Here is a 23870-nt window from a genome sequence, read left to right as displayed (position 1 = left end):
TGTGTCACATAATACAATGTAATTAATGAATTAAAAATTAAAAAAAAAAACAAAGTCAGTCATCTTTAGTGGTGAAGTGGATACCTGTGGAAACCACTGTCACCTGAATGGTGGGAGTTAGTAAGTGTTAGAGTCCTCTGTTTGCCTGAAAAGTTTATTGAGGATTTTTAGGGTCTAACAAAGTCTTTGCAGCATCTTTTTGTAATCTCCGTCACTCATCCAGGGACTCTGCCTCCTCTTCTACATTTTTCTTTTTGTAATGAAAAAACTCTTTTGCTTTACTTCCCCAACATCCTTCTTGGCAGAAACTACAACATGTGTCAGGCATCTTGGCATAAAAGCAGATTCTTTTAGATAAGCCCGGGAAGGCAGTATTTAACTTATATTTTGGGAATATTGCTGAGTAGTTCTGAAAGAATGGTATAAAGTGCCACATATTAATGAGTTTTTGCTTTACCCTGGATAGAACAGAAATTTAGTTCATTATAGATGAGCAATAATGTGGATAAAACCCAAATTCAGGACACCTTTCAGTGTTTACTTAGAGATGCATATACAAGGCCAGTGTGAGAGGATGGGGTGGTTGGAGGTAGGGAAAGGTAGGCTTCTCAGCAAAGATTTTCCCTGTCCTTAGAGCAGAAAATGAAGTCTCAGTTAAGAAAAACTTTATCCTGTCATATCCCAAAAAGATTCTGTGAAGGGAGGCTAACAGTTGGAACACTGGAAGAATGCGGTGAGTGTTTGAAATGCATGTTGGTCCCAGATTTGTTCCTTTCTAGCAGTTAACGTAAGGAAGGAAATATGATCAGTTATAAAGTTTATAGTATCAGTGAGGTATGTATTGCCAGACACACTCTCAAAGCAGCAAAAAACACTCAACTATTCTGGATGCTGACCCCAGAGATAGCTTTATTTTTGGAATTTTGTGAAGAGAACACTGAGTTAGCTGGTAACAACATCCTTGACTTATCTAAAACCTGGCCTTCATTCCTGCTCAATGGGAATAATAGCAAGATCGCATGAGGTGATGGACCTGAAACACCTGGCAGTGCCTGGCACCCTCTTAAGACTGGTTAAATGATTGGTGATCATCTGTATGTGGCGTGAACATAGCAGCAGGTTTCTTCAGAAGGAGCTAACAGATCCATCTTGCATAAAGACCTCTGTTGTTAACTATCCAATCATCCACTGAACTTAAAATTCAGCTGGTTTAAAACTTTTATGGCTTGAAGGATTGAGTTCTTAGGAGCTCTGAGTCCGTCATCCTTGGTGGTGAAGAGGGTATCTGTGGAAACCAATCTCATCTCAATGGTGGGAGTTACTAAATGTAGGGGTCTTCTGCTGAAAACTTTATAGCCCTCATCAGAAGTGTGCGTGTAGCTAGCTCAGGCAGTGAGAGAACTGGGTATGATGGCTTCACAGTTCTTGCTTGCAGCTGCGGTGGAACAAGTGAGCTTAGGAAGAAACAGGTATCCCATGGAGATTCCTCCTCAGGGAGGTACTCGGAAAAGCCATTTTCTGCTCAGTAGCCCTGGTTGCAGCATGGATTGTGCCATATCCCCAAGACATTTATCTTTTGTTGGGGATTGGTACCATCTGTCAGAGAAAGGCATGCAGAATATTTATTCAGAAATATGATACTGAGGCCACTGAAAATCAAGGCTTGAATGCCCTTTGATTGGATATCTAAACTCAGCCATAGATTCCAGTAGCTTTATTTTCATTTTAGTTCTGAGTAGCAAGAATGTAAGCTTTGGTTTAATGACATTTAAGATAATTAACTTTTCCTTCTGAATTATGACTATTTAAAATCTTTCTATCCTTTCCTTTTTTACATTGTTGTTGGGAGCAGTTTTTTTTTTCCCTGAAATCTCAACCAGATAACTTTTTCCCCAAAACCTAAGAATTCCCTTAATAGAAACAGGTAGCTGTCCCTAGGTCTGTGAGTGTCTTACTGTTTTTGTAGACTTGCTGGGTGCAGAAATTGTCTGTTAGGTTTCTGCTTTTCATTTTCCATGTAAAATAATGTACACCCTCAACCTTGTGGCTTCCCTCTGAGACTGCGGTCCTTATGTGAGTTGCAATCTTAAAATAGCCATCTGTCGTCATGGCACATCCCTGACAGGTGTAGCCATTGCAGTTCAGTAAATACTGAGATCCACCTGTGAATTCTGCAGTAGCAGCAGTGGATTTACAGCAGCAAGACTGCTACCAGACTTGTGTAGGTAGTATCAGGATGCTCCTTGGCCAGTTCAGCTTTTTTTGGGTATTTTTGTTTCTTGGCACATTGCAGCTTATTCAGGATTTGCTCATGGCTTTGAGAAAGCTTCTCTGGCTCACCCCCACCCACCTAAGCAAAAATGCTGAGATGGAGGAAGGCTGAGAAGTAGTTGAAGGAGCAGCAGGGCCTGTTGCTGAGCTCCTAAGGTATCACTGAGTTCTTAAGGGTCGCCTTAACCTTGTCCTCTGCCTGAACATGAGACAGAAAGGGAGCATCCAGTTACCAGCAATGTGTGGGAGGAGGAGGCTGCTTTGAGTTTTGAATTGCTCATTTGCTTGCCATGATCCCTTTTGACACTTCTTGGAGAGAAACCTTTTCCTTGCTTGGGGATTGTTCGATTTTACCAGGTTGTAGAGATCTGCACTGAAAGTTCATAACCACGGAAGTTCCGGGAAATTACAGCTCCCTAAGGCCATTGCTGAAAGGACAAAAATGCCAAGGAGAGATTGTGGGGATAGGATTGGGAACAGAGAGTGACTACAGATGGATGTGAGGGATCATTTTGGATTGGTAGAAATGTTGTAAAGCTGGGTTACAGGGATGGTTGTACAACTCTATCAGTGCACTAAAGTCATTGAATTGGACCCTTGTGTTGAGTAGCTTTATGGTTTGTAAATTATACCTCAATAGGGTGGTTAAAAAAACGCCTGAAGTTGGGGGTGGCCTGGGAGGAGACCATTTTCTGTTCAGGGTCTGGGCCCCAGAGCCCCACCTAGTGCAGCATCGCCTCAGAGCTTCCTCAGCTGTGCAGTGAACAGGGAGGAGAGCAGGTTGCAGGGACAAGCCGAGCTGGCCATAGGGAGCCACCTGGAATCAGGATGTGAACAAGATGGTGCAGTTTTTCTGATGATGGCCACTCAAGCTTGGTTTCAGCCAGCCAGGGGAACTCCTGTCCAGGGTTTGAGGAGTCACTCTTACAACGATCCTGACTCTGGTTAGGTTGACAACATTTCTTAACTATAAATCTTACTTTGACGTCCCATCTGGCCACACATGGACTGTCTTTTAAATGGATTGGTTGAGCATGCAATATTTAAGTAAATACGTTAACACTTTTTTCCTGTTTAACATCAGTGTGGCTAATGTAGCTGAATTGCCATTTTTGCTTAGTTGTCATTATTTAGTAAGATGTAAAAAAAATGTAATGTGATAGGTTTTTAGAGCTTTTCCAGTATTTTGACTTTTTAAGCGGGGAGGTGGTGTTTTTGTAGTTTGTGGGTGAAGGCAACCAACACTTAGGACTGAATTCCCTGAAGACATTGGTTGGCTTGGCTTTACTGGCATGGCTAGAGCTTGGGATAAAGCCGGACTCCTTCAGTAACTGGAGCGCAGGAAACAATTGACACTGTTTCTTAATTCACATTGTTTTTGAGACATTTCCTACTTCCTAGTATAATAAAGCTTTCCCATGAGAACAATCTGCTTGCAAATAGTTAGGCATGATACATTTCTCATTGGCAGCCATTCTGTGGGGAGAAAGAGTTTCACTGGGCGTTTCAGTAGCTAGTGGTTGTGTGCCTCAGTGTGTGGGCATGTTGGATGGGTGGATTCTGTTTTTTTTTCTAAAGATGCCTCCTGCTTCATTCCAATCATAGGTGTTTTCTGTTGAACACTAGTCCATTCACTTCGAGCTGTCTGTTTCTTGTGTTGGAATTTTTCTTGAAGCAGCAAGTATTTCTTTTTTAAAAAGTTTTTCCTTCTTGTCACCCTGCTGGTTTAAGGAAACACCCGTGTGAATTATGGTGTTGTTTTTAGATCTGTGGATGAGTGACTGTGGAAAGCAGCAACAGCACTCTGTAGATACACATGCTGTCTGCATATGTAAGTGCATGTGGGCGGGTGATATTGTCTGTGCCACTGTAAAGCTGTCACCACAGAATAACTGCTGAGATGAGGAAGGAAGCTCATGGGTGAGCTCACCTAACAGGACTTGCAGTTCAGATCAAAGTGTTCACACTGCTTTTGAAATGAAGGCTCCCACATTCCAAAATGATGCTGTGTATAAAGTGAAAGTAAAAGTTTCCCAATTTAAAAAAAATGTGTGGAACTTTCAAGTTCTTCTTTTTCTTTTTGTCTTATCAGATTTTGTAAAAATAATACCATTTGTCAGCTCTGCAGCTCCTTCCTTCTAGAGAACTGAAAGCGTTTCACAGTCTTCTTCCCTCATGCCCTTCTCTCTTCAAGGCAATTTTTGCTGTGCTGGGTTTATTTTTGTCATTGCAACAACCAGTTTTTAGAAACTTTTGGAAACGAAAAAAGAAAAAATGAGAATGGCACTGTAGCTGACATTCATTTTAGCTATTTCCTAGTGTGAACATTTGAGTATTTCTAAAATCTTCTCTTCGAGGATGTCTTATTTTTCTCAGTTTGTCCCAGTTTTAAGTCTCTCTTCTGCTGATTGGGGAAAAAGAAAGTTTTAATGTAAAACCTGATCCCCAGCAAAATGACATTTTGAACTTGGAGTTACATCTTCATTCTTGTGGCTGTACTGGCTGGCTTTCCAACACTTCAGTCAGTGCAGTCATAGACTGAGGCAAGATTGGAACTGGAAAGTCCTTCAGGGACTTCTCAGTTTAAGCATCTCATTGACTGAGGTCCAGAGTGGCTAAGTTACATGCTCCAAAAAAAAAAAAAAAAAAAGACACACTCAAGGTCGTATAGTTAAATGGTGACCAAAATCAGTGATTCCTGGTTTCCAGTTCAGTATTCCTGATTTTCCTACATATAAATAGTCCATCTTGGAAGAACTGGAGTATACCCTTGTAATATCCAAGTACTAACCAATAGGTTGAAGGGAAATAGTAGGTTCACTTGGTAGCTACCTGAAGATTGGGAGGAAGTTTCATTTTTCATTTTTGAAGTTGTCAGATACAGAATGGTAATATTGAATCCATAAATTTCTCCTTGTATAGTTTGCATGCAGCAGAAAATATGCTTCGCAATGACTTGTGATTCCTATACCTTCCTCAGGCCACCACACCATCTACATTGGGGTCCACGTGCCGAAGAGCTACCGGAGAAGGAGACGCCACAAGAGAAAGACAGGACACAAGGAGAAGAAGGAAAAGGAGAGGATCTCAGAGAACTACTCCGACAAGTCAGATGTGGAAAATGCTGACGAGTCCAGTAGCAGCATACTGAAGCCTCTCAGTGAGTCCTCTCTGTGGTCCAGCCACTGACCAGCTGTGGCCCAGCTGCTTCCCTTAGCTGTCCTGAGGTTCTTGGAGTCTGGAGGCTAATGGGGAGGGACTCAGCCCTAAGACAATGGGCTGCTTGAAGGGTGCTGTGTGTGGGGATGCCTTGTCTCACACTGACAGCTTGATTGGGGAGTTCCTGCAGGAGGATTCTGAGTTGATCAGAGGAGAGCTGCCAAGGTGGAAGCATGTTGTACTTTCTTCATTTTGGTTAGTGAACTATGTGATGCACACTTGTTAACTACAGTAACCAACAGTAGCTGGATCACTCTTAAAGAACAATTGGGGTTGTTCCAGTATACAAATAGGTGCTGTCGAATTGATATGTAAGGATGAGGGTATATGCACATGAATCTATATGTCTTTTTAAATGGTGGAGTTGTAGGAGACCTTTTTGTTGAGCATGGGTAAGGTCAGTGATTGATAAAATAATGGAGAATCAGCCTGTAAAGCAGAGCAGAACATAGAATGACATGGGCCTTGAAACGTTAAACATCTTGGATACAATGCAGTGGATTTAAGTGTTACCAAGAGGGAAAAGTCAGGATGTCATATAACACCTTGGAATCAAGCAATGTGGTGAACTCTGAGTTACAGCACATATTTATATTGCTTCTTGTTTCAGTTAAGTGGGGAGTACTCAGCCATATGAGTAACTTTGGCTGGAGTGAGAATTGAATATGTGCAGTAGTACCACATGCCAACTGGGGGAGATTCCCCAATGGAAGTTATGCAGTGACAGCTTTTCACATTGGCAGAGATCTGCACATTCTTCATTTCTGTGCCACAATTGCAGAAATATGGATCCTGCAATAAAATGCAGACAAAGATCAGGCTCAGTCACTGCAGGTGTTGACAGGCCAGATTAGAGTGAACAGTTCAGGAGCGTTGAAAAGTGAATTTAGAGTGAAAGAGGGAGTGAGGGGATGTGATCCTTTGCAGTCTAACCATTGAAACTGAGCAGGTGACTTAGCTAGAGAAGTGCTGTGGTGAGAGAGGCAGTGCAGATGGACCAGCAGCTTAAGGATAAACGCTTACAGGAGGGCTTGGAGATGGACCTCTAAAATCAGTTACTCCTTCCAAACTGATGTAACACTTAGAAAGAAGTAGAGATAGAGGACTAAAGCTCTGTGCTTTTTCCTTGGAATATTGAGGGAAAAACCTTTCTGAAAGAAGGAATCCTCCATGTATCAAGGAAAACAACAGGGTCTGCTTCCAGCAAATTCCTTGAAATGCACAACAAAATGTACAAAAAGCTCACAGGTATTGAGGACAAGAACATTCCCTTCCAGAAAAATTACCGTGATTCTCTCTATGTATGATTGTTTTTTGGCAAGACCTGAGTCAGGATCAGAGAGGTACTCACCACAGCACACGTGTGGTTTCTTTTTTTCTCTGTTGTAAGATTATCTCTTATTCTGCAGTTTAACAACAAGATCGTACCATCTCTCTCTCTCTTTCTCTCTCTCTCTCTCTCTCTCTCTCTCTCTCTCTCTCGATATATATAAATATATATATATATCACAAAGGAAAGAGACGCTCTCCTGAGACAAAAAGGCCAAGGTACCAGGAAAGGCAAGGGGAACCATGCCAGTGACATTCAGATGGGTACTAAGCAATGAATAGATCATAAGGAGGCTGATTAAGCATCACCCTGACATCCTGGGGCTTTCTGTGGTGTGTGAGGCTAGTGTGAGTCCAGTGTGGTACAATAAACAAGGCCATCCATCCTCTGTATTCTCAGAGCTCTCCTCCTGGGGGAATAATGTGTTAGGTTGCATGTTCTGTTTCCAAGGGATTCTACAGAGAAACAGTTGTTAAGGACTAATTTGTTCAGTGATTGTAAGGATATTATTTATGAGTTTGCATTTTATAGTTTTTCCTGCTGGTCAGCAAATGACTCTGTCATAAGCATTTGACATATACGACATGAGTCATCCAATCTGGTAAGCAGTTACTCTTAGAAATGATCGTGTTGTTTTCTGCTTCATAGGATGTGAAGTAGATAGATTGGTTGCTGGTTATCTGCTGCGTGTAGATTAAAACTCAGAATGGTTGCATCTAGGTATCAAGAGGCATTTAGTTCCATGAGTTTGGGGAAGTCACAGGGCTCTGGCATCAATAGTAAAATTCTTATGGGAAAATCCACTCGATGAAATAGGTGCCTAATATACCAGTATGATCTGTCAGTAATAGCTATCTACAGTTTCTGTTGTCCTTGTGCCCAGGGTATCCAGGTTTCTTTTATGTATAGATAAAATCTGTGGACACAATTCTCCCATGTGCATCACTGCATCCCATGATGCTTCCAACTTCTGAAACAATGTCATACATGAAGAATTATTTTGAGAGGGTTCTCTGGGATTCTTCACTCAATTTCGTTTCCAAACGAAGCCCAACTTCTGTTGGTTTAACTTGTAACATTGTTTGCACCTATGTACTCCTTTCCTGTCTTACTGGTACATTAGGCCCATAGAACTGCCCTCTCCTGCTTACACAGTCTCTCCACACAGAGCATGATGATCAGATCATCTTGTTCCTCTGTTGGAAACTTCTAGTGCCCTAGAATAGTATTCCAGGCGGGCATCGTGGTTCTCCATCTCGTTCTAGGCTGCATGGTGCTATTCTGTCGTTACGTGCTTTATTCCAGCCACATTGGTGTTCTGGGTCCTTGGTGCCAAGGACTTTTCTGTTTCAGGTCTTTTGAACACACCTGTCTTCCTCCTGAAGTTGTCACTTTCTGTCCCGGTTAACTTTTCTCTTCCTTTATGTTTCAACGTTTAAATTTTGTCTCTAGAGTGGCCTTTCCTTCTTGCTCTGTCTTAGCAGGTTCTCCTGAGTTGTTCTGTGCTCTTTGTTGGTCCCCGCCCCCACCCCTTTTAAAAAAGATTTATTTGAGAGGAAGATTTACAGAGAGAAGAAGAGACAGAGAAATCTTCCATCTCCTGCTTCTCACATGGCTGCTGTGGCCAGAGTTGAACTGATCTGAAGCCTGTAGCTGGGATTGTCTTCTGGGTCTCCCACTTGGGTGCAGGGACCAAAGGACCAAAGCTTTGAGACATCCCCCACTGCTTTTCCAGGCCACAGTCAGGGAGCTGTATCAGAAGTGGAGCAGTTGGGACTTGAACCAGCACCCATATGGGATAGTAGTGCTGCAGGTAGAGTTTTAGCTGGATAAGCCATCACACCAGCCCCTGGTTTCATTCTTAATGTATGCTATAACTTGTGCTTTTTGTGAGGATGCAATTTAGTCGTGAACTGATGCTGGACTGTAACTATGAGGCCCAGGATCACGATTGTCATGTTTATCATATTGTCTGTGGCACTGAGGACAATGCCTGGCTCCTGGTATGAGCTCAGTGCATGTTTGTTGAAGAGTAACTGAATGAATGAGTCAGTACAGGGAACAATACGTATTGCGTATGTCTAATATTTCCCACATACTGGATGAAAATCCAATTGATTTTCTTGTTTTTATGCTTGGCATATTACTTTTATATTTCTCCCCTTTGCCATATAATACCTGTTTCTAAGTTTTAATTATTCCCACACTGGGAAGTGCCTCTTGTTTTTCACTTCTGCCCAAGTATTATTTTGATCTGGATGGAAGATTCCCAAATGTGTAGAGTTGCCTGTAACCCACAGATGATGGAAGAACTTGATCTGCAGTGCCCATCAGCTTGGGGTGCACACTTCAGAGTGCTCATAATTCCTCCAAGAACTTGAGCAGCTCCAATTTGGCGGCGACATCCAAGAGGTATGGAACTGGAGAATGCATGGCATCTATGAGACAGAACAAGCCAGTTTTCTTCCAGTATTTAGGCATATCAGGGAGATGACATAATTAGTTGGTTCATTTAGCTCATAACAGAGTTGCTTTTTTCTCGTCTCTGTGACTCCAGTGTTAAGTGAAGGTTGCTGAAAAGCACATGCTTGTTTGATCCTTAAGCCCTGGCAGCAGGGAGGGGAGAGCCAATTAGCTTCCATGCACCTGAGCTCAGCAACAGCTCCAAGCATGGCCCGGCTATTCCCAGCACAGCATCAGTGCTGCTGTCCCGGCCGGGGTCACAGAAGGAAGTGTGCGTGAGGGTGTGGGCCATGGAGCCACAGGGAATGACAGGCTGGGAAAGCAAAGTGAAATGGAAGAAGCAGGAGGAGAGTCAAGGGAATGAGGAGGTGGTGCCGTGTGGGCGGCAGAGAGAAAAGTTAGATTGTGCCTCTCTTAAAAATAATCCTTTTACCACCTCCACCATGCACTCCTCCCCCCACCCTCCAAGTTAGCAGCTGCCATCTTCTGAGGGTTGCCCAAAAAGTGGCTGGAAAAATGGTTCCCAGGTTCTGGAAGCACAGCCTGTCTTCCTGCCCTGAATGGTTTTGGCCTCTGTGGCTCCCATTTTGCCTGGATTTTGGGGGATTGACAGGGAGCATCTCAGGCCACCTGGTGTTTGCAGAGATTCTGAAGACATGTGACACTCACAAGCTGCCGATGGAATTCTGTGATCAGCCTCGAGCTGAAGGGTTGCATATTCCATGGCAAGCTCACACATGCATCAGAGCTGGCAGGTGCTGATGGTGGCTTGCTTAGATGTGGGCCTTGTCCATGGGATGGTCTGGCCCCCGTAAGGCTGTGGTGTCAGGCATGCGCACATGGACACTTGTTCATTCTCGTGGCATTCATTTTTAGCTCTCTGGACGCGTCCCAGAGTTGGTGAACATTGTTCTGGGAGACTGGGACAATGGGTACCAGTTGGTGATCTGGTGGGATTCAGGAAACTGAAACAGAGAAATGGGCAGCTGCTTTTGTGTTGTGCTTCCGGGTAAATGACCAAAGCAGCTTTTCCTCCACAGCCAAGAACACTTGGCGTTTTGTCTTTTGACTTCCTCTTTTCCCAGTGCACACCCGCTGGTCCTCCCCTGGCCTGACCTCATATTTGGTATATTTCTACTTTCCCTTGATTTTTAAGATGTTTTTGTTACCTGACTTTGGTATGATAAAGGAAGATTTCTTTTATTTTCTGTGTGCTATTGCATATTTCAAAAATCAATCTGTGTGAGAAGACAAGGGACTCTTTGGATTGCACATGAAATAAAATAGAGATGTCCCTCCGTTAAAGTAACAAAACTGAAACACAAAAGAACTGTACTGTCTGTCTCATTCTCTTGTTTTTTTTTTTTCTTAAAAGTAGGAGGAAGCACTTTATATTTAGATCTGGGAACAAAAGCTTTTTATTTTAAGCCATAATTCAGGGACCAGTGTTGTGGTACAATGGTTTAAACTACTGCTTGGCATTGTTGGCATCCCACATGGAGTGCTGGTTTGAGTTTAGGCTGCTCCACTTCTACTCCAGCTCCCTGCTGATGCTCCTGGAATGGCAGTGGAGGATAGCTCAAGTGCTTGACCCCTGCACTAGGTGGGAGACCCAGAAGAAGCTTCTGGCTCCTGACTTCCACTTGGCTAACCCTGACCATTCTAGCTATCTGAGAAATAAACCTAGTAGATGGAAGATTTATGGCCATCCCCTTCCATCACTGTCTCTCCTTCTGTTTCCATAACACTGCCATTTTACTGGCAAAACAGCCTGTCCAAACAGTTAGGAGCAAATATTCAAGCCAGATTTCTTGAGTTTGCATCTTAGATCACATAAGCAGTGCAACCTTGGCAATTTGTTTAGCCTTTTTTTGTGTGCTGTTTTCCTCATCTGTTAAAGGAGAACTAGCTAAAACTCAGTGATAATGTTTTAAATACCAAATGAGCACTATATTTGGTTAGTAATACTGATTAACATTGATAATGTTGAGTTATTCTTAACACCTCTTTAAACTTGTCTCTAGCCCTCCTTTGTGTGCTGGTAATGGCCAAAGCTTCCAGCTAAAACTTTGTAGAGATGATTTCTTTATGAACAGTAGTCACTAGTTAAACTTTTCTAGCTTTTTCTGCTACAAATCCTCACTATGTGTCTTTGTTTTGTATTGCTCTCACAAAGTACCTAAGACTGCTAAAAGAAAAAAAGTTAATTTAGCTTAGAGTTCTGGTGGTCCAGGAGCAGAGTGCTGGCATGGGCTGCTGGTGAGGGCCTTATGGCAGCTGGCATTGTGTAGCGGGAGCGTGTGGGAGGCGATCATATGGTGAAATAGGGAGCAGGAGAGTGAGCTAAAAAAGCTCTTTATGGCAACCTGCGCTTGGGGTAAGTATCTGTAGTATCTATAGAGTGAGAACTTACTCCCAGTCAGAAAAACATTATCCCTTCTGGGTGTGCATTACCTTCGTTGCACTTTTAAACATCTCACCTCCCAATGCTGCCACATTGGAGCCCCAGCCTGAACATGAGCTTTTATCTGTTGCTTCGCTCCTCAAATGCCCACACCAGCCAGTGCAGGGCCAGGCCAAAGCCAGAAGCCAAGAACTCAAAACTCAGTAGTAACCAAGGGAACAAGTCCTTCAAGGAGCAAAGATGATATGGGTTGTGCTGGTATTTTGTGTGGAATACTGCCACTGTGACCTGGCTCACCACATGTGCCCTTGAATTGAATCAACCATTGGAATCCCCAGCTTTAGGTTCTCACAAGCTGTGAGTTGTTCTGTCATGAGAAGCATTTCCATTTGGCTCTTGTTGGGTGTGTCTTCAATGAAGTCAGTCTGGTTAAGAAGTGCTGTTGGGTGGAGCAAGTCAGGAATTTGAGGTATTTTGCTGAATGGAATGATGTTTTGTGTACTTGGGTTTTTGGTGGTACTGGATTGGCTCAGTAATGTGTGTTCTGTGTGGCACAAAAAGCTGGTGTTTATTCCTCTGGTGCTGATGTTTATAAGCATATCGTGTCATGATGCTTCTGTCTTTGGCTGTTAATTCTACATCTCTTAAGGAACATTCCTGAAATATACTTCTCTTGAAGTCATCTCTCAGTACCCTTCCAGTGGTGGCTGCTACACTGTTACACTCCTTGTCTCCCATTGCCACAGCTGTTTTATTCCAATAGTTATTCCATTTTGTCATGCCATGGGATGCTACAGATCGTACACTTAGTGTGTCATGGAAGAATTGATGTGGTTGTTATTTATAGCACCTCATGAATGCAAGAGACCTTAGAGGGTTATAGTTTACTCCAGATGCTGGGGTACTCAAGGCTAAAAAGAGATTGTAACTTGGAGTACACTGTGGGGGAAAACCAAAGCAATGTGTGAAATTTAAGATGCAAAATGTGGGCCAAACTAGAGACCATAATGCTAAGAGAAATGAGCCAATCCCGAAAGGTCAGATATCACATGTTTTCTCTAATATAATATAATATGGTATCAAATCTAGAGATCTCATATGTGAGTCTTACTCTATGTTAATCAGTGTTACTTCATGCTTTCTTGTACCTAGTGTAACAAGAACTTGTGATGTAATTCATTAATTAACCATCCACAAGAAGTGGGTTGTTTATAACCGCCTGTGATTGTCAGTGTCCACATGTAACTGTTATTGGTACGGCCCATAAACAATAAAGGCTTAATCCTCACTGTACCTATATTAGGGCCCCAGGATACAAGAATTAACCTACAACGAAAAGTTATTCTCCTACATGGCTGGAAGATATGCCAGTAGAAGCATGATGGACTTGGGAAAATTCATGATGGACACACATTATGATTCTAGAGAGGAGAATAGAAGGAAGGGGAGAGCCCACCACCAACTAAATTGTATCAAAAAACAATAAAAATTTATATTTTAAATATATATTTTATTTCTGTTTAGGAATGCTCTCATGAAGTAGGAAATATATCTTAAAGGACGTGGGTCGTTAGTAACAGAGGTTTAAGTTCAGGGCTTTACGTGTGTGCATTATGGATTCTTGAGTCATGGTGAAGAAACATGGATATACTCTATAAGTAAATTCTCCAGAATTCTTTCATGACCACAATCTGGAGGCAAAAATGTTAGGTTCTTTTAATAACTTTCCAATGGGTAGAAGTCTTAACTTGACTTTTTATCATACTTGTATACAGATATTGTATATATGAAGTTCCCATTTTCCTGGGAGCCTATAGAATCAAAATCTTCATGACCCAATTCTTTTATTCTTTTTCCTGTGTAGTCAGCTCTTCACTGGTCCTGTTGATTTTTCCTTCAGAGCTTTTCTTTAGTTTGTGACTTCCTTTGTATTCTCAAGGCAGTAAGTTTTTATTTGAGTTTTGAGTCTTCAGGATCTTCCTTGAGAGAGAAGAAAGCTATTTCTGGTTGCCGGTTAGCTAAAGTATCAGCTCCTTCTGTCTCTCCTTGATTGTAAAAACAAGCATACTTTCAGTTACTTAAGGCAGGTTCCCATTACAGGATCCCTAGATACCTAAAAGTAAATTGACTTTGTAGTAGAGCATCATTTGCTCATTTGCTACTGTCAGTATTTTAAGTAGTTTGATCATAGTTATGTTTACATTATCTCAGAAAGGGGTCGTTCAGATCATTTTAAGCAACTTGTGATGTGCCTTCCAGAGTTTAAATTCTCACATTAAATATGTGCATTGCAGTCACTGGCTCCTAGACCTGCCACACTGTGCGGGTGACAGACCTCTCTCCTTCCAGGGTATGTCATCTCTCCAAGTACAGTTAGAACCTCCAGAATGGGAACACTATCACATACTACTTTGTGTTCCTCAATTGCATATCCATTGAGTTTATGAGCAAACCAAGTGTTCAGAAACGGCTTAGTGGAATACTATAGTCTGATTTATCCAAGAAAATAAACTGAAGAGGAAGGGTTGTTTTATTCTCTAGGCCTAACGACAATCTTGATGAAAGGAGATATTATATTCCTCCAACCTAAATCCTTATTGAAATGTGTTCTGTGCGACCAAAGAGGTTTTCAATAGGGGTGATTTAAATGGGAGAAATAAAAACAGAGAAGGCAAGGAAAAAATAATTTCTCTTATGCTATAGATTTACAACTTCACTTTGCAGCAACTAATTTGCACACAAGCAAAAATAGAAATTGTCCATGTTTTTAAAACAGAGAAAAAAGTGCTACCCTGCGTGTGTGCTTTCTCTCTTGGGGAAACGATTGAAATGTGTGAAAATATGCAGGTCACTGTAGGAATGCAAAAATACTATTTAAGATGCTATTTCTCTAAAGAATTGTACAGCTTGCTAGCTTGGAATAAGCTTGCTTCTGCATTTGACTATTTATTTAGGGTTTCCGTTCCACAGTGATGAGTGAGGACAGCACATGCAAGATGTTACTTAGGAGAGTGAGATGGGTTAATTACTGAATGTGTCAGTGAGGCTGTTTGTGGTGTTCCTTGTGAAGAGAATGTGAAGAGTTGGTCCTGTGTGTGTGCATTGCACATGCGCGGACACTAAGGTTAAGGTACCTGTTGCTTTTACAGATGAGCTTCTGTATCACCGATCTTCAGACATCTGTGTCGGAATTATGATTTCTTGATTCAGAAGGGAGAACATCTCTGGAATTACTTATGCTTTTGCTCTTTGACGATTAAGCTCAATTCCATTCTCTCAACAAATGAATGCTCTCAATACTCACTTTGAGATGCTGCGTCTGGTGATGGTGGTGTTGTGATGCAGCAATTTATGTTAAAACGATCACTTGTCAGTTACCAAAAATTCTACCACAAAGGCCACAAGAGAAAGCAATTCTATTTCATCAATTCTACTTACTTTATGAGGCTTTGGGAAGGAATCATGTAGGCGTAATGGAAGAATATGACTTCTGGATGCAAATTTACGCTAAATAAATTTGGGCTGCATAGCTGGCTGTTTGTTTAAAACTGAAGTTATTTTGATCAAAAATAGGGTAATTTCTGTTGCCAAGACATGGGAATAGCAATTTCTATTCTAAACATTCACTGCAGAATTTCCCAATATTCAGAACACACAAAAAGTGACTAAAAAGCCCATTTCAGTTGTCTTTTGTATGAAGATACTTTAAAGTCTCTACAAAATGGAATTAAAAGGTAAGTTTATTTGGGTGTAGCTAAAAAAAATCCTTGCATAGGAGATTCAGAAAGTTCATGAACATGCATGTTATGGAAAAACCTGCATGAATTTCATATTATATTGTTCCAAAATAAACTTATTTTAAGTTCCATTTTCCTGTCACCATTTGGCAGTACCCATTGACTGGTTACTTTGGGCCCTGTTTTCATTTTTTATGAAGTCAATAAATGTTTATATGTGTAACTATTATGTTTCTGTCAGTAAATATATATACTGTATGATAATCAAGCCAGGGTAGTTAACATTCCCATTACCTCATACATTTATCTTTTATTTGAACTAGGAACATTGTGTATCCTGTTTTCCAGCTCTCATGAAAGATACAGTCAGGATACATTTAGCTGTAGTCACCCAACTGTGTTGTCTGTGGAGCCCTAGAAATCACTCTTCCCATTCAACAATATTTTGTTTTTTTTTAAGAAGAATTATTTATTTTTTATTGGAAAGTCAGATTTACATGGAGGAGAGACAGAGAGAAAGATCTTCTATCCAATGGTTTGCTCTTCAAGTGGCTGTACCAACTAGAGCTGAGCCGATCTGAAGCCAGAAGCCAGGAACTGCTTCCAGGTCTCCCACATGTGTGCAGAGTCCCAAGATCTTGGGCTATCCTCTACTTTCTTCCCAGGCCACAAGCAGGGAGCTGAATGGGAAGTGGAACAGCTGGGACACAAATTGGTGCCCATATGGGCTCCCATTGATTGAAAGACAAGGATTTAACCTCTAGGATACTGCTCTAGGACCCATCCAATGGCATTTTGACATGTGTTGTCTGTCCTCTCTTCATTGCCTCTTCCTCTTCTGTTTTCAGCCTCTGGTGACCTCTGTTCTACTTTCTACTTCTGTGAAATTAATCTTTAGGCTCCTTTTATTCTGTAATTTTCTGCTCTGTCCTGACATTTGTGAAGCAGTGAATGTAGTGGGGTACATCCTAACAGAAGTGGCAGAGATGGTTTCCAGGTTTGTCAGATATAATGTACTGACATTAATAATGGGGCAGGGGTGGTGGAAGGATGGGGGCAATCTTTACTTTTATAAAAAGTGTATACAAATTTAAACAAAAAAGAAGTCAACCAAGGGCAGTGTATGGGAAGACAAACTAGCTTAGACAATATGTTTATTTTGGGCTTACAAAAAGTCACTAAGTTCTGTGCTGTGTCCAGTCATGTTGAATAATGGGAAAAGGCATGGGAGAACTTTGGAAAGTAAGAAGAGAAAGCAGAGAATCAGGGAAGTGAAGGAGTCTGACCATCCGGGCAGACTGAAAAACAGAGAGGTCACTGGGAGAGGGGCCAGGCCAGCATCTTACCCCTCAGGACAGAGCCCAAGCAGTCATTCCTCATGTGCCCCCTTCCTGCCTTACCTGGAGTGAATGACCACAGTAATTCTCTAACTAGCCTTCCCTCATTTAGAATCATTCCTACAAGAAGTTCATTGTATACAGAACTGTGGTCTTCCAGCCATGCTAGTCCATTTCTTATTATCTGGTTTATTTTTTTCTGAAGTACCAAAATACCTCAGCTTTCAAAATTTTTCTTTGAAATATTTGTGCTCTCCGGCAGGTCATTTAGCTTCACTTTGGAATTGAACTTATGCTCCTTGTCAGACACTGTTCCAGGTCTTTTTACAACTACAAGAGAAATGTGGACTAAGGTATTCCTCACTCCCCTCTTTTGGTAACACTTCTACAAAGATGCTGCCCTGAGTGTGCGTATCAAATCTGAGGCTGGCCCCTTGGCGATCTGTCTGATGACAGTGGAAATTCAGAGTGAGGCAATGGGACTTTTTTGGAAGGCAGCTGGATCAGGGAAATTTTTGTAAGCAGTGAACCATTCCTTAATTGAAACCACTGGATGTGGTTAGTAGTTTATTTTAAAAACACCATATGTTAGTTCATTCCTATAGACTGTGACAATCATAGTTTAATGAAAAGCTGCTTGTGGCATTTCTGTTTGGTATTCATAAAAGAGTGGCTTGCTTTCTCGTAATCCTGAACCCTATGCCAAATGCCAACACATTTGCAGTTATAGTTTTGATTTTAGGTAATTGTGCAACTTTCGGAGTATGTGGTAGGTTTTTATTTGTTTTCGTCACTTTCGCTAATTTGTCATCTCCTTAAATGGAAAAATATTTTCTCAGCCCTCTGTTTGGTAAACAGTGACTTTTATTCCTCTCTCCATGGTTCCCCTGAGAGGAAATAAGCTAATATAACTGCTTTTTGATTCTCTCTCTCTTTTTGGCCAGAAAGCCAAGCTGATGCATGATCTCATTTAGACATGATCTGTTTGCATGAACTGCAGGCTTGTGAGCTTGCCATCATCCTTCTTGGTATTGGGGCAGGCACCGTTTTTGCCACCAAAACAGAGTGAGCAAGGAGATACAACCTTAAATTCAGGGCAGAACGAGTTATTCAGTTCATCTCAGATTAATCCGTTTTGATGCAATCCAAGAAATATTTATGGAGAACTTATTTTCAGACAGTCTTGCAAAGTTAGGCTGCAGTGATGTAATTTTCATAACATGAACAGTCTACTGGGGAAAATAAGGCAAGTCAGATACATTTAAGAATGTGATCATTGCTATAGCAGAATTACTGCAAAATATTTTTTTGTTTTCTTGTAGTTAGAATATACTCATATATGTATATGTATATCTATATTTATATGTGAGAGAGAGAGGGAGAGGCATACACACACTGACCTTCCATCTATTGGATCACTACCCAAAAGCCTGCGGTAGCCTAGGCTTGGCCTGGCTGAAGCCAGGAGCACGGAGCTCAGTCCAGGCTTACCATGGGAATCTACTACTTGAGCAGTCAGTGCTGTCTGCCAGAATGTGCAATGACCGGAAGCTGGGACTGGGAGCTGAGGCAGGGCTTGAACCGCGTGGCTTCAGTTTGGGGTGTGGGTGTCTTAGGATGCATCTTAACCTGCTGTGCCAAATACAACTCAGTGCCCCATCGCCCAGTGTTCGGAAAACATACAAGAAAGTTCTGCTTCTGTGTTGGGAGCTAGAGAAGGCTTCATGAAGGAAACAGATTTTGCACTGAGACTTGGAGGGACACGAGTATTCACAGCAGGCTGAGCTGGGCTGGAGTGGTTATATTTTATTGCCGCTCCCTCCAGGAATGGAGCAACATAGGCAGTGAAAAAGCTGAGATTTTTTTTTTTTTTAGAAATATCCCTCTTCCTCAGAGGGACAGAATGTCATCTTTTTTTTCTTTTTTGAGCCTGCATTGAACACAGAATTCCTTTTGAAGGTATTAGACTTGGTAGACTGTATTATACTCATTCTTCTTTCTGATCCTCAGGATTCCAGTTTTTTTTTCCATGATCAGAATGGACCAGAAAAATGCTCGATTTCTCAGGTTCATTGGTGGCTAGGGTTGACCATATGACTTAATTCTGACTAATGAGATATAAGCTTAAATAGATTTCATGGTGCTTCGGAGATAGGTATTGGTTCCTGACAGAGATACATAACATGTACATTTTCTAATGGGGTTCTGAGTGAATCTTTTAGTTGCATTATTTTAAAAAATTATTTATTTTTATTGGAAAGTCAGATATATAGAGAGGAGGAGAGATAGAGAGAAAGATCTTCCATCTGCTGATTCACTTCCCAAGTGGGCACAACGGCCAGAGCTGAGCTGATCTGAAGCCAGGAGCCAGGAGCTTCTTCTGGATCTCCCACGTGGGTGCAGGGTCCCAAGGCTTTGGGCTGTCCTCAACTGCTTTCCCAGGCCACAAGCAGGGACCTGGGAAGTAGGGCAGCTGGTACACAAACTGATGGCTTTATTGGATCCAGGTGCACGCAAGGTAGGGACTTGAGCTGCTAGGCTGTCATGCCGGTTGCTTTAGTTGCATTATTTACCCCATGAATTGTAAAGAGATGTCATGCATATTTTACTGTCAGGGAGGAAGAGCTGGCATCTCTTAATTTTGCTGCTGGTGTTGGTGAGTTAGTTTTACTACTCTCATTTTCTAGGTTTTTTTTTTTTAACTTGTATATTCACCTACTTTTCTCTTTATATACACAGAACAGGCATGAATCTTTGCTTAACGTAAGCTGAATTTCATTGATAAAAAGTCTCAGTAAGTAAAGTGCCAAATTCTAGAATTATTATTTTATTTTGTTCATCTTTACATATTTGATTAGGGCACAGAGGGTCAAGGGCTGCAGTAAAGTGAGTAAGACCATTGTTTCCACGTTCTCTCTTTTTTCCTCTGTATCTGGAAAGGGGAGGAGATAAAGGGAAAAGCCCCACCCAGTCTCTCACCATCCCGGGGTCCCTGATGTGGAGCATGCTTCGAGGGCACTGCTCAAGTGGTTTTAATAGTTCACCAGTTATGAATTGCTGCCAATCTCGCCATTCCAAGCACGATGAGATCTCTTCAGGATCCACTGGTTGACATAATCCACCTTAGAGTCTCCATTTGCCCCGATTTTCACTGCCAACATGTTGCTGGGGTAGTTGACTGATTTGTTCTGTGCTCCATCCTCTGTTGTACCAGGTGTCCTCTGCAGGCTTCAATGAACTGTCATAACCTTCATTTGCACCTGGATATGCTATGCACTGCTTCATCTGAGCCACTGAGGAGGCCCAACTTTGACAGATGCACTCCACAGTCAGACCATGGAACCTGCACTTCTCTTCATGGTTGGGTTCTGAATCCAGCAATGTAGTTGTGGGGATCCCCAAAGAAACTTCATCTGAGGTGATCCCAGACCTGATTCTTGTGTGTGCTTGCCAATACAGGATCTGGCACAGCCCATCGCCTCAATCAGCCTATGCCTATGCTGGTGGTTGCAATTGCTGGGTCAGTTCTGTCTCCATCCTTGTCTTCTACAATAAACCAATGGGTGTTTCAGCCCAGTCTGATCCCGCCCATGGCACACTTGGCCCTCACAAAAATTAGTGGGAGCTGCCACCTAGTCAGAGCAACCCAGATAACTCCCCATGTGCCTGCCCCCTATCCTGGTTCCCGTGTTTGCCAGTATGTACAGCAGACTGGTTCAGTCTGTCCCACATCCCATTTAGCTTTCATACATGTCAATGGTCATTGAAGCCTGGTTTATCCCAACCAGCTCCACTATCCAGCCCACACATGTGCTGGCGGGTGCCGTTCTGTCTAGCAATGCCTGTCCCAGTTCTGGTTCTCATGCTCACCAGTGGGAGTGGCAACTTAAGAGGGAGGTGCCCACTATTTCCCTACTGGGCCCACTCCCACTCCCGGATCTTGTACTTTGCAGGTGGTTCTGGAGTTTAACTTGACAGAATTAGCCCCCATGCCGGCATCTGCCAGCTGATGCTGCAGCAAAGCCCAACCCACCCACACCCACTCTGACTTATGAATGCACCAGTAGGAACAGTCAACCCAACCTGGCTTTTCCCTGATCCAGCCCACATGAGTCCAACAGGTGAAACACCGATTTTTAACTGAAGTGGAGCATTAACTGTTAGTGCATCCTTATGTTTTCTCAACACTGTTTATCTGCTGATAACTACTCCCCCTCCTCCCAACTGCTGCTTGCTTTTATAACCTCTTCTGCAAATACAGTTTCCTGCACTAAAACATTGTGATAAGTAAAGAGTTTGCTCTGAATCACTGAGTCTCAACAAAAGCTTTGGCTTTGCTGCCAGAGATATATTCTTACCTTCTCTAGTGGCTCTATGATATTTGTCTATTTTTACGAACTACTCCACTGTAACAGTTAAATTAGTCCATTGAGGATGCCAATTCCACAGCTCAGAAGTATGGAAGAGTAGAAAGGCTCATTATTTCAGATGGATGTTTCGGGAGCATTGACTATATCATACATAGGCCTTTTCTGTCTGTGACTCGCATGATGTAAGGAGAGCAAGAGGACTGAATGACAGGGACAGAAGGATGCAAAGTGTCAGCCCTGTGTAACTTTCTTCATGACTCCTTTCCAGACTGGCTTTCCACGTAGCACCACAGCACAGAAGGTTATCCACTTTGGATGGTTCATGACTTGGTTTCGTTACCTTATTTTGTCATTGTGAGGGCAAGAAGAGAAATTTGTGATACCAAAGAGGAATGTTCTTGAGCTAGTGGAGTTTTGAAACCTTTATGTACTAAGTATACCAATGTATTTTTGTTCACTGTACTTTTGAAGTTCATGATCAGAAAATATTCTCTTTTTTTCCTCACAAAAAAAAGTCAAAAGGGGGTCCCAAGAGATTCTCATCGACTGTGGCAAGTCATGTGTTCTTAGAGAGCTTTCATGTTTTCACACTTTGTTTTCCTCCCTCTTTGCTCCAAGTTGCATTTTTCTATCCTAGTTATTTTGGATGGCATTGAACATTTCCCTCAGGCCCTTGGTGAATAGTTCAAAGGGCATTAAGGGAGTTGACTAAGAAGAATTAACTGTATGGTATAAAACATTTTGTTTTTGTGTAGCTCTGTATAACATACAGAGGCTTTCATGCATAGTGCCCTAATTGCTCCATTACCTTTGATGCAAGTATAGGCAGTGTTGTTCCCATTTTAGAAATACAGATCAGGAGCTCCCAGAGGCTGAGCACTTAGCCTAGGGCTGATGCCCTGTATTGGAGGAACAGATGAAGACAGGTCTCTAGCCTTCTTTGCTAACTCTCTTCTAGCTCCTGAAGCTTTGATACTGGAAGGTCAGTACCCAAAATGAGAGTGGTTGATGGGGTACAATCAAATCCTGGAGGGTTCCATTATTCATTTCTTCAGAGTGTGGTGTATTCAAAATTAGAAAATTACTGCTATGAATAGGTGCTTTCCACTTGATTGGTCTTAAAGTCAACCGAATCCTAGAGTGAACTCCTTTGAAAGTGTGTTGCCTTGGAAATGGATGAGCACAGCAGTATAATAGCTTTCACTGCATTTGAGATCCAAGCATTGGAGGTGACAGTTGTGTCTTTCTGGAAGGCGTGGGCACATTCTGAACGGGCTTTTCCCATTGCTCATCGGCTGGGCTGTGGCCTCTTCTGCTCCAGCAGTCACTCATCTTCACAGATGTCTCTTCAGTGTCTTTGTCTTCTGTGTTGCTGTTTTCTTGCCTGAGTTCGGACTATGTGGAGGTGGCTTCTTTTTGGCAGATTGCTGTACTTGTCCTTGCCCACCAAGGAGTCAGTGTTGGAAACACCCACAGACTGGAGCAGGAGAAGTGAACCTTTGAGGGGTGCTTGAGGCTTAACATAGAGGCGGTCCCTTCAAGGAGTATCGAATACCCATAGCAATCTTGTGAGAATTCCAGTACTAGTTTGATTATCCTCTTAGTTATTAAACGAAGACAGCAGGATTCACAAAAGCAGCATTTAGCTGCTCTTTAAGGCCACAGGCCGGAATCATAGTTTGAGTTCAGATGCAGTTCTTCTTTATTTGCTAACATTTAAAATTCTTTAGAAAAATTATCTAACGTAATTTTTTTAAAAGATATATTTATTTTTATTACAAAGTCAGATATACAGAGAGGAGGAGAGACAGAGAGGAAGATCTTCCATCCGATGATTCACTCCCCAAGTGAGCTGCAACGACCAGTGCTGTGCTGATCCGAAGCCAGGAACCTGAAACCTCCTCCAGGTCTCCCATGCGGGTGCAGGGTCCCAAAGCATTGAGCCGTCCTCGACTGCTTTCCGAGGCCACCAGCAGGGAGCTGGATGGGAAGTGGGGCTGCTGGGATTAGAACCGGAGCCCATATGGGATCCCGGCGTGTGCAAGGTGAGGACTTTAGCTGCTATGCTATGCCGCCGGGCCCTCTAATGTAAAATTATATGTATTAATAGGGTTCCACTTAATGTTTCTACATGTTTATTGTATGTTATGTCCAACCAGAGTAAAGATGTCTAGAGTCTGTACATATTTCTTTACTGTAAAAACATTCAAAATTCTTGTTTCTAACTTCTTTAAAATAGAAAAGTACGTAGTATATGGTTATCTATAGCCATCCTCCTGGACAGTAGAATGTGAGAACTTAACTTACTAGCTGTGAGACAGTGGGAAAATGACTTGATTCTTATCAATCTCAGTACTTGCACTGTATAAAATAATAAAGATATCTACTTCCTTAGGTAGCTATATGACTTGAATGAGTTAGAATATGCTTTTAGAATGTGCTCACAAATAATTGGGGGTATTGGTTATCATCAAACAGCTGAATCACATTCCTCCATTAGCACAGTGCAGACATGAAACTTGAACCTGTAACTGCAGCTCCTGCCTCATCATATCTCTCCAACATACCTGCAGTTTGCTTCTTTGTTTCCTATTTAGGCAGCTAGCACCTGCACGAAGGTGTTAGTGAGGAAGATGATTTTTTTAAAATATATAACTAGAATATTTGAATTCCTAGAAAAAGCATAGCATTCAGCAAATGGAGAAACACTGACCATTCCTATCGTTTATTGTTATTATT

General features: G+C 42.0%; 1 protein-coding gene across 2 annotated transcripts in view; it reads left to right on the top strand.

Moving 5' to 3' along the window:
• Positions 1–23870, top strand: part of SLC4A4 (solute carrier family 4 member 4) — a 336295-nt gene that overhangs the window by 59394 nt on the left and 253031 nt on the right. For both annotated transcript variants that reach the window (XM_004596192.2, XM_058667227.1), the window contains exon 3: positions 5252–5431. In XM_004596192.2, coding sequence (XP_004596249.2) covers positions 5252–5431 — 180 coding nt within the window. The remainder of the gene's footprint in view (positions 1–5251; positions 5432–23870) is intronic.

The sequence above is a fragment of the Ochotona princeps genome, chromosome 7, assembly GCF_030435755.1.
Source record: "Ochotona princeps isolate mOchPri1 chromosome 7, mOchPri1.hap1, whole genome shotgun sequence".
Taxonomy (NCBI): Eukaryota; Metazoa; Chordata; class Mammalia; order Lagomorpha; family Ochotonidae; genus Ochotona; species Ochotona princeps.
The sequence above is the reverse complement of the archived record's forward strand: the minus strand, read 5'-3'. Positions and strand labels throughout refer to the sequence as shown.